General features: G+C 37.1%; 1 protein-coding gene across 1 annotated transcript in view; it reads left to right on the forward strand.

Annotated features, from left to right (window-relative positions):
- The window catches only part of LOC108742638, a 13,276-nt gene extending 1,785 nt beyond the window's left edge, over window positions 1–11,491 (forward strand). Inside the window, exons 2-4 of the mRNA XM_018477911.2 lie at window positions 1,010–1,421; window positions 9,148–11,407; window positions 11,468–11,491. Of these exons, the coding sequence (XP_018333413.2) occupies window positions 1,010–1,421; window positions 9,148–11,407; window positions 11,468–11,491 (2,696 nt within the window). The remainder of the gene's footprint in view (window positions 1–1,009; window positions 1,422–9,147; window positions 11,408–11,467) is intronic.
- The last annotated feature ends 525 nt before the right edge of the window (window positions 11,492–12,016 follow it).

A 12,016-nucleotide genomic window follows, 5' to 3' on the forward strand; every position in this document is an offset into this window, starting at 1 on the left:
ATATACAGGGTGCTTCAAAAAAATGTATACACACTTTGAACTTCCATAGAAAATTTATTTACCGTTCTACAAAGTTAAATTTCAGGAAAATAGAAAGCTGAAAGTCCAATGTAAATGAAACATAAATAACAAATGTTAATACTGTTCAAATTGGTGACCTACAGCATCAATACAATTCTGAGTACGAGTCACCACAGATTCTGTACATCGTATCAAAACGTCCAATGAGATTTCTCTACACACTGCTTGAATCTCATTCCAAAGAATGTCTAGGTTACGTGGTTTACGTTTGTACACCTCATCTTTTACTGTGCCCCACAAGAAGAAATCCAGTGGTGTAAGGTCTGGAGAGCGTGCTGGAAACTCGATTGGCCCCCTGCGTCCTATCCACTGGCCCGACAAATTTTGATCCAGGTAAGCTCGTACGTCCCTGTGATAGTGCGGCGGAGCACCATCTTGTTGAAAATAAAAATCATCATTACCGTATAATGCACGAATGGCAGGAAATATGGAATCAGCAAGCATTGTTAGGTAATTAATACCAGTTACAGTGCCTTCAAATCGAAAAGGTCCAATGAGTCCCCTTGAAGACAAACCGCACCACACATTTACACCAGGCAAATTTACAGCTTTTTCAATTGTAATGTGAGGATTTTCTTCACCCCAGTAAACACAATTGTGCCTATTGACAGTTCCATTAAGTTTGAATTGGGCTTCATCCGACCAAATGATGCTACCCATAAATCCCGGTTCACGTATCACGTTTTGATACGATGTACAGAATCTGTGGTGACTCGTACTCAGAATTGTATTGATGCTGTAGGTCACCAATTTGAACAGTATTAACATTTGTTATTTATGTTTCATTTACATTGGACTTTCAGCTTTCTATTTTCCTGAAATTTAACTTTGTAGAACGGTAAATAAATTTTCTATGGAAGTTCAGTGTGTATACATTTTTTTGAAGCACCCTGTATATATATAATGTATATCTATCATTTATGCGTAGGTGAAAGATTCTACAGCTTTGGATGTGGAGAGACAGTACTCTTCTTTGGAAAATGTCAAGATCTGCTCTACAAATTGAGAACATGTCCTCTAAGCATAAAAATTTACATGAAAGAATATATTCTTGGGTCAGTTTCAATCCCTTGGAAAGATAATTTTATAAAAATTGTCGCACTTCATGGCTTAAGTGACGACGAAACCATAATTCCAGCAGCAACGACCGATAGTTACGATTTTTTTTTGAATAATGGTGAAGATTTTATGGGATCAATTGATATAACAGTTCGACTTTTTTGCTTACACAAGTGTATCGAGCGCGACATAAGAAAAATAATGGATAAAGATACGAAAAGTTCTCGTACAAAGTTTTTATTTAAAAGCCAAGATGAGAAGGCAACTTTCATTGTTCAAAAGTAAGTAAGTAACAAAAAAATAGAAAATTCATAATTATTTAAAACATTGCGGATTTTATTATTAAAGTTATTACTGCTTCAACGAGGAAAATTCAGCAGCATATGTTAGGGACAGTCTAATAAATTGAGAATTATTGTTATTGTAATAAATACTGGTCATTATTAATAATAACCAACAAATCAAGTCTAAGTGATTTATCTATCACATTTTGACCAGCTTTTATTAATACCCGTGGTATGTTTAATGGAATTGAAAACGCAGTAGCGTTTGTGTGGTTGGATTAGGTTTTGCAATTGTAGCCTATTTCGTTCAAATATTCCTACATTGTATACTACACAGGCTGTTTGCTAAACATGCTGCAAAAATCCAAAGGGTGAGTCTTGACGGAAAGTTTCTATGGGAGTTAACGCTCATTTAAATGGGTCACGATGGACAAGAGTTTTCCTTAATATTTTCGATAGGTACTGGAATTTAAATATAATAAGCATTAGTACAGTCCGTTGGCCCGAAGCTGGATCGGTGGAAGGTAATTCGGGGGTAGGAATTGTAATGCGTAGAAAAGTAGGGCAATGTAAAAAAAATCGATAGGATAGTTATGGTTAAATTAAACTCGAAACCGGTAAAAACGTTATTAGTGCAGGTATATATGCTTACATCATTTTACAATGATACGAAGGGTGGTGCCATATAACATCTCGGCTGGTGTAGCTTTAAGATATTCTATGTAACTGGTTCTCACTCTTAACAAAATTGTTGAAAGTATTTTGGTCCATGGTTCAGGTTCTGTGTTCTGTGCCATCTCTCTACTATCTTATTAGAAGGGATGCCAAGGAGTAGTACGATCTGTTTTAGCACCTATGAATCTTGCTATTGCCTGGAAAAGCTCTGATTCAACTTGAGATCTTTGATCGGAGGTTATGTTAACTGGTGTTCCATAATGAGTTACCCAGTGATCGAATAATGCCGTCGTAATAGTGTCAGCATTGATGTCCTTCAGAAGAACCGCGACGGGCTATCTTGAAAAACGATCGATGATGGTTAGACAATATTGGTATTCGTCAACATTAGGAACAAACATAATATCAAAATGAATATGATTGAAGCAACTATCTGGGACTTCAATAGCATTAGGCCTGAGCTAATTATGCCAATGGGTTTTTGCCCTCTAACAAGGCAAGCATTCACGAAACCACTGAAGGGCAATATTTTTCACGAAGTGTGCGAGATGTTGCTTCTTTTGCTAGGATGAGAGAGAGACCGTGAACTACGTTGAATGCAGTTTTCTTAATAGATCTTGGAATGTAAGGACAAAGAATGTTCTTTGTAATGTTACAATAAATTTTAACACCTTCTATTTCAAACTGCTGAAGTTTGAGTGAAGTTGTGTTTAGTTCACCACTGTCAAGTTACTTGTTAATTTCGGATTTTGTTGCAGTCGCCTTTTCTTCAGATAATTTTCGAGTCCTTTCTGTAATTGGCAGTCCAGTTGATATGATTCTGTGCGCATGACGTCGTAAGTTTGGTTATGGTATCTATGAGATTTTTATTTTGTAAATCTATATGAAGTCCATAACGAGATAGGAAATCAGCTCCAATTATTGCAAATGAAATGTCAGCACTGATAAAGGACCATGAGAAATTTCATCGTAGACTGAGTTCAAGATTAAGAGTTTTTGTCCCAAATGTATTAATTTTGGTAGAATTAGCTGCAAAAAGTGTTAAATCATTTCAAAGCTCATTTGTTCGGAAAAGACTTGAAGGGACTATTGATACAACAGAGCCTGAGTCTATCAAAAATTTTTGATTGGTGTTTCTATCATAAATATGGAGACGGAGCTCTTTAGGTGGTAGATTACCGCTGTCACCAACAGCTCCAACTGATGCCAGCGAATTTAGTTTCCTGATTTCTTGAATTTCTGTCGAAATTGTATGGGGTGGTACAAAATTTAGCTGCATTTCCAAATTTCTGGCGATAATAACAGACGCCTTGATCATTATGACTTCGATTTCTTGTTTTTGAACTGCTTCTGAATTGTTGTTGTGCTTGAACGAACTGTTGTTGTTAAAATTGTGGAAACTGTGGAAAAACTTGAAGTTGACCTTGAGATATTTGTTGCAGCTGTTGTGAGAATTGAATTTTTTGATCATTTACAGCTTTGAGTCCTCGAAAACAAGCGGACAACATTTCTTGAGTTTCATCAATCTTTTTCTCTAAATCTTTATGAATTTCATTAGGAGAATTGATGCGATCTACTGTAGTCGCTGTTGACATGACGAATGAACCTCGAGTATCCATTATACGGTCTGCAACCTTAGCTAAAGTCTCTAAATTTTCACCGTCATTAATTACCAGGACTGTTCGAATGTCAGTAGGTAAGCAATGTAGCTGAAGTTGATGCGTCAATGGGTCAAAAGTATCAGTGTGATCAGTTGCTTTGGTTGGCGTGTGTACTAGAGACATCAAGAGTTTACCACTACAATCATATATTACTTCTGTCCATTCGGCAGATATTTTTCGGACGAAGAAAAAAACGTTACAATGTATACTTCAACGTATTCAATACGTATTGATTAGGAGAACATATTTCATAACGCCCAATGAGACATTTATGTCGTTTAGAACAACCAAAATCTAAAGTTTCGAAGAATTAGACAGAGGGTAATTTTCCGTAAGGATCTAGTGGACTTTTTTACATAAAAAGTATTAAAACGTGCATTCTAAAACAATGGCCCGAGTATTTTTGAATCGATGAAGGTGATCTGTTTTATAAATTAATGTGGAACATGGAATTTGAAAAAGACTACCATCTGGACATTGGGACATCGCATTTGAAGAAACCATAAGGCGGTCAACTTTAAATGTAGAACTTATATGTGCAATCGCTTTTACAGTTGACATTATGCTGGATATTATAAAATCATCATCATAAGGTCATCAGTCCTAAGTCTGGTTGGACATGCACCTTCACCTTCCAATCCTGAGCTAATCTTCGCATTTCCCTAAAACTAGAGCATCCTACATCCTTAACTATTTGCGAACAGGAATCTAATCTAGGTTTATCTCTACCCCTCCTAACTCTCGTTTCTGCCTTTAGTACGTCTCTGACTAGATCTTCATACTTGAAAAGGTGTCCTACCAACCAGTCTCGCCTATTTCTTATTGACTTCCATGGAGTCCTCTGTTCTCTTATTTTTTCTAATACCTCTTCATTTGTAACCTTCTCTATCCACGGTATCCTCATCATTCGCTTATAACACTACATTTCGAACGCTGCTAACCTTTTCTTTTCCGCAGCGCCCATGGTCCACGTTTCGCTCCCGTACAGCGCCGAGTTCCAAACGTACACCTTTAGCAACATTTTTCGAATTTATAAACCGTTCGCGATTATATAAGTGACTTCTGTTTTTTGAATTCGAATCGACCCTGCGCTATCCTCTGCTTTATATCTCTACTACTCCTTCCATTCTGACTTATCTGATCCTAGATAGTTAAAATCAGCCACTTCTTCAAATTTTTCGTCCCCTATCTTTACATTCGCTCTTTCCCTACTTTTTCATTAAAGCAAAAGCATAATTTATTAAACAAGCATTATTATAAGCAGCTTCAAAAATATTTCCAGCTCTATTATCTAAAAACGATTTAATGTAGATTTCGTAAACTAGTTAAAGCACATATCATTTTCTTCCGTTATAGTTTCGATCAGCAAAGAAATACAAATAAGTTTTTCTATACCTTGGTGGAGTAATATAAGTAGATCAAAAATGTGTCGAGTGTTTATAAACATGTGGACTTATTATCTGAAGGATAGAAGCTAAAATCATGATAACGTTCGAATAACGATATCTAACTTTGATTGATGTATGTAATTTTAGTTTTCCATTGCATTTAAATTATTTAATTATTAAATAATAGGTTTTTTACTTCAGCTAGGTACATTATTAAAGTTAAAGGGAGTCTCTAAATTGGACGTAATTTTAGAGTATTTGCATTTTGCAGCCATACAAAAATGTTTCTACTTTTAAATCAGAATTTATTATTGCAGAATATTGTCACGTATTTAAATTCCTTCTCACACTACCATTACTATTATTTAACAATTTACTGTCCAAATAAGATTTCTATCATCAATTAGTTAACAATTCACCACTTTATCACTTCTTCGCTGTTTATTCTCTTTTTATCGCCCCGAACTCTCTGACTCGTACTAACTAATCCGACAGAAAAACTTTTGGGCGTTTCATTCTCGCCAGCCACTAATGCTGGTGGGCGGGCAGTCCCACCGGTCTACGCCGGCAGGTAGAGCGAAAGGCCCCTTCCAGCCTCCTTTAAGGAATCGTGGGAATGGATGGGTGGTGGTTCGGGTGAGAAAGATGAAACGCACGAAATGAAGACAAAAGAGAACGAAAGATTAGTTGTGGAATATTACTGTCCCAGGTATTTGCCTAAGTGATCCAAGGAAACCACAGAAAAACTTGGACCGAGGCAGACAGACCCGGAATCGAACCGGCGACCTCCCGAATGCTAAGCAATGGTATAGACCAGAGAAAGATGAGACGGACGAAATGAAGACAGAAGAGAATGAAAGATTATCTGTGGAATATTACTGTCCCTACATTTGTCTAAGTGATCCAAGGAAACCACAGAAAAACTAGGACTGAGGCAGACTGACCCGGAATTGATCCGGCGTCCTCCCGAATGCTTAAGCAATGATCTAAACTTCTATGCCACGCCGCTCGGTACTAACTCGAAAAAAAAAAATTTTTTTTGGGTGTTTCATTCCCACCAGCCGTTAATGTTGGTGGGCGGGCAGAAAGGTTATCGAAATAGTGAAACGATGCAACATCTTCAACAAAAGATGGGAAAGATGAATAATCTTGGCTATTGACCTTGAGTCGCGCCACTATCAGACAACAGCGATGCTCAAAGAAGCGGAAGCTGCTCACGTATATTTTGTCTATTTGTTGGAAAAACATTAATTCGTTTTCTATAATGTCATATAGCAACGAAATTATATATATTTACATAAAAATATAATTACTATAACCTAATAATATAAGCTATATGTAATTTAGAATAACTTAGTCAATAATTTATCTAACAAATTCATGAAGCTAATAATCATAATCAATAAATAATTGAATAATATAATAATATTAGTCTACCTGATTATATAATTGGGGAACGTAGAAAGTGACAAAAAACTATCACAGGGTGAGTGAAGACATACAAGCTGCCTCATCATCCCCTATTATTTGTTTCTTCATGATCTTTGATTTGATCCACCTATTATCATTTTTTAGATACGCTATTTAAACGGTCGCTAATTGATCTACTAAGCCACTATATAAGTAGGTGTTAGCCTGCAGTTTTACATAAATAATTTAGATGTATCAAGTTTGTACCAGTGACCTAAATAGGAATTTATGGTTGGTTATAACAATAAAACAATTTTTTTAACACTAAATTAAAATAAAGAAGCAGAACCTCACGTTCTTATTAGTGCTTCAAGAAACGACTCCGTCGGTATTCTTACCGGGAGAGAAGTAATTCTCTTCCTTTGGTTTTGCCTTCTGTTCTTTTCGATTCTTGAGTGTGTGTCTACGGAATTTCAGTCTTCTCTATACATTCTCCCCACTCACCTCCCTCCTCCCTCCCCTCCTTCTTCTTCTATATTTCATCTTTTTTAGTACTCTCTTTTCTGTAATATCCGTAATACTGGAATCTTTGACACAAGCTCTGCTTTCATTTGCAAAATAACGACCCACTGAAGGCCTCTTGAGGCAATAATAATGTGTGCTCAGCACTAGAATCTTTCTTAGTAAATGCAATTGGGAATACATATAAATAAACTGATGTATGTCGGTATTCTGGCTTTTAGTAGATCCGACATTTTTTCTCAACTTCTTTTCATCATAATGGATAGTTAAAATCGGAATTAATATCTCTGTTTGTATTTATGGTTAATAATGAACTCATTGCACGCTTATCTTCGAAAGGTCACAATAGTTTAAAATTCATTTTATCTAATGGAATGGTTAAGATTTTCATATCCGACGTTATTTGAAGGGGGCTTGACATTCGGGCTTGATGACCGTGGTCCAGAATTAATTTTCTTCGTTCAGTGAATGCGCGATTGAGTAGTCTATTTTATCTGACGCTACGTTCCCCGAGGAAGTCAATCATAGCAGCTGGTGAGACGAGGCAGCTCCGTCTCATCTACATATACTGGATAGACTGGTGACGCTGAATTCTGTACCAGAAGGAAACATGTTCTATTAGTATGTGTAAAAGAACGTCAGACTAGTTAGTATATAAGTGTGTGCGACATCCATGGACTTGCCGGAGGAGAACCAATTCTGGACCACAGCTATCAATCCAGGCTATCGAACCCTCTATTTAGTTGTGATTTTAAGCAAGGCTTGAGATGATAATTACTAATTAGAATTGAAATATGGTAGTTAGAAATGTTGCTTACCTTTTATAAAAAATATGTTTAAATTGTCCGCCATTCGCTTCAATGCAACACTGATGACAGCGACGTTTCAAATTATACCATAGGCATTGGTATTGTAATTCACCACCAACTGACGGTTGAATGAGAAACCTACTATAATGAAATGACCCCTAATTAAATAAACTAACACTAACAAACAAGTAAATTCTACAACAATCCAAAGCGAACTGAACAACCTGTTAGAATCTACAACATTATGTGTCTTTTTTTCGAGTCACTTCCAGCAGTTTAATTATTAGAGGATATATCAATATTTAGTTTTTACATTTAATGAAAACAAAATAACCAACTTAGTCCTTCTGGACACTTCCTTGTATTACCTCACGTGGGGTTAATGAGCCCTGCCAGGCAAAACTAACGTTTAACCCATGTGAATGGTCAAAGTAGGTCTGCATCTTGTCTCAACTTTTACAACCATAACACATACATTTGTTTTCGTACACTAGTACGTTATGTTACAAAACTTTACCAAACGCTGGGTGGTGAGGGTTGTTTGTGCACCGCTTCTAACTATTCCGCAGTTGTTAAAATTTCTTTTCTATTTAAAATAACATAATACTCGACGTTATGGGCTACATTTGGTCCATTTCAGTTTACGATTATGTGATTTCCGATTGTGATAGGTACGTAGTTTTTCTAACATGTTCAGTCATCTAATAGACCTTAACGCGAGTGCAATTTCTTCGGATGATCCGCAACTTAATACCAAATATAAACAATAACATTACCCCAAAAAGCAGCTGATTCCGACCTACTAAAGGTGAATCTTTCTACGATCAGCTGGAATCGTAATTAATTTGCGATTGTGCAGGGTCGGCATCAAAACTGCTATAATTTTATAATTTTTTATTTTGTTTCAAAAGTCAGAACTGTTATAACATTTTATGTTCCAAATGTCTGTAGGAATCTGTGGTATAAATATTAATTATTATAACTGGGACACCCTATATACATATATTTGTTATAAGTTATACAGAGAAGACCTGTTTCGCAATATAATCTCTCAGACAATCCTTTATTTCGATTTGCAGTTAATAATTTTCTTTTGTGGATGCTTTTTGAGAGAAAGACCAACATATAAGATTTTTAAGCACATCAATACTACACATAGTTTTTATTTAATTTAATGGAAAAACACTAAAAAGTACTTTTACTATTTCATTATTTACAGTTAGACTAAATACGTATTAACTTGTTTTGTTATTATTAGATGTGGGATTGACGTCTTCTCAGAGACTGTACCAGTCGTGCCTTTATATACTCCGGGAGGCGCAGATGAAGGTGACGAAAAAGCTTGGCAGTCTCTATACGAATCTGACCTGAACGATACAGCAAGTATAGCACCAAATATGTTCTTCAACGAGACTCCAGATGCAAATGTCATCAAATTAAAAAGCGACGATGAAGGTAAAAACCTTATAATTACGGAAAAACGGTTTGATTTACAAAAGGATGAAAACGAACCTTGTACACGTACAACCGAATCGTTGGAAAAACTACTTTGTAAAAACCCTGACTGCCCAGCAGTGAGAAAGTTTAAGGAATATGGCATAGGTCCTCTGGCTACTACTAACGGTATAGGTTGTCTCACCGGTAAAGTGGATGTACCATTAAAGTATGGAATCAGTCAAACTTACGGCGTATTTAAATGTTACGGCCCTTATGGACTCCTCACGAATGTGGATTCACATGATGAATTAAATGAATATAAAGAAAGTAAAACGTTCAGTGGTAGTTGTAAATTGAGTGATGATTTGTTAAAATTACAAGGGGGAAACATGTATTACTCAATACCTCTGAGATTAAAAGGTGGTGCACCTATTAGTGACACAATTGCAAGAGTCGCAGAACCAATTGCAGCCTGTAAAACATTAATGCAACAAATGGACGACGTTGTAACGGCTTTTAAAGAGGCTTTAGGTCCCTGCGGTAAAGCAACTTGTCGTTTTAATGCAAATGTAGCTAAAGAAAGCTGTAAACAAGTTTGCGCAGCCCCAAAAGAAGACAATGTTTGTGTACCTGAAAGTACAGCAGCCTGTGGTTCTGCAACATGTCCGTATACAAAGTTACGACAAGAAAATGAATTAGATTATGATGCACTTATGGAACTGCAGCTAATGGATTCCGAAATGGTAAAAAGCTGTGGGTCACCTCAATGTCCATTTCCGCTGGCACCTCCTCTCGAGCCTATTCACTGGGAGTGTCCAGATCCATTGCCAAAGAAAGGACAATGTAAAAATGTAAACTGCCCTTATAAACCAAAAGAGCCTCCTCGTATACCTAGAGAAGGATTATGTGGCAGTAAAAATTGTCCTTATGCTCCTCCAAGATCTTGTGGAAATCCAAAATGTCCTTTCCAAAAACGAAAACCATGTCCTTACGGCGATGAAGAATTGTCCGCATGTAGCAACCCAAGTTGTGTTCTTAACAAACAAAAAAAGCCAGCTGCTTGCTCTAACCCTGTATGTCCGAATGCTAGCAGCAGAAAGCCTAACGTTCCTGGAAATCCAGGTTGTCCCGGAGTACCTTCCGACGAATGTTTCATTCAAACATGTGACAATCCAGAATGTCAATTTAAAAATTCAAATGGACCTCCTTCGTGTTCAGAAGGAGTATCTACTGCTGGTGTCCGTACGAATTGTTCAAACTGTCCGTCTAGTATTGCAAAAGTAAATACGCCAACGGGCTGCCCCTGCTCTAATAAAACATTAAATAATAACAGCAATTGTGCGCCTTCAACGCAGAACATAAACAACGAGAACAAAGGGAAAATTCAATCTAATGTTAACAAATGTGGCTCATTCAATGAATCTTTACAAGAACAAAATGCGGGATCCTTTGTTTGTGATGATCCATGTTGCCCGTACATATTACCTATTTGTTGTTGTTGCGGTAAGATTTTCGTACCATGCCCTCCTCCTTGTCCGCCACCACCCTCGTGTTCTCCATGCAAGGGAGCCTGTGGAACATGCGAAGAATCATGTAGTCCCTGCCCGCAACCGTGCCCTCCTCCGCCTCCTTGTCCTCCTGGTTATCCAATATGTCCTGAATGTATGGGCTACAAACCACAGTCAGATAACGCCAACGTCTGCGACTCCGCTACTTGTGCTGCAGCTGATGGTAGTGCTAGATGTACAGAATGTAAAGGTTCCGTTCCAGCAGCCGCTGGTGACAACATGCCATCTAGTAATAAAGCTCTCAGAAAGTCTCGAGAGGAAATGACCAAATCTGGACAAGGTGATGAAACCATTCGGTCTGATAAAAATAGAAACAGTGAAAGTAACAAGAAAAAGAATACCACTAATTTGACGGAGAAAAAACCAAAAAAACTGAAAAAGAAGCCGGACGCAATTAGCGATCGCTATCCCGGTGTTAAAATTGGGCATCAATTTTGCTGCATGCCTGGATTTAAAGTTCCTAGAAGGCAAGGTTGGTTATGGAACACGTATGTTCCATGTGTCGGTTTAAAGGTATGCATACATTCTCATTTGTATAAATAAGTTATAAAAAAAAGAATACCTCCATTGTAGTGTTATGTCGTTATGCCACAATAGGTTATACTACTGTTCTCGATGTAATGTCTTATGCTAGTTGTTAAGACCGTTCTTTTTGATGCAGGTCATAAAGTTCCTGCATGCAGTTTTTAAAATACTTTGCAAAGCTACAAGGCGGCGTTGTGTTTATTTGAGAGTAGACCCTTCGAGGATGGGTAGATAAATCAGTTAACTAGTTTATGGAGGTAACGGTTTAGAAAGGATCCTTTACGATCCCTAATACAGTTTCATTTTATTATAGGGTGTTTATTTTATGAGTTTACCGTTTAGAAAGAGCCGTTTGTTGATTTTTTGATGTAGATTTTTTACAGATTGTAAACATCCCTCTTTCAATATTTTTGAGTTTCAAAGCCCCGCCTTGTACGTCTCCACAGAGTGGTTTTAAAGGGTTAATCACCAACGGTGACATTCGCCACACCCTTGACATTTGTTCCTAGTTTTAAGTTCTAGATATAAGATGTGACCAAGGACTTTAATAGCAGCGTACCGAGCGGCATGGCCAAGAGGTTTAGACCATTGTTTAGC

Source organism: Agrilus planipennis, unplaced genomic scaffold (genome assembly GCF_000699045.2).
Source record: "Agrilus planipennis isolate EAB-ADULT unplaced genomic scaffold, Apla_2.0 scaffold343, whole genome shotgun sequence".
Taxonomy (NCBI): domain Eukaryota; kingdom Metazoa; phylum Arthropoda; class Insecta; order Coleoptera; family Buprestidae; genus Agrilus; species Agrilus planipennis.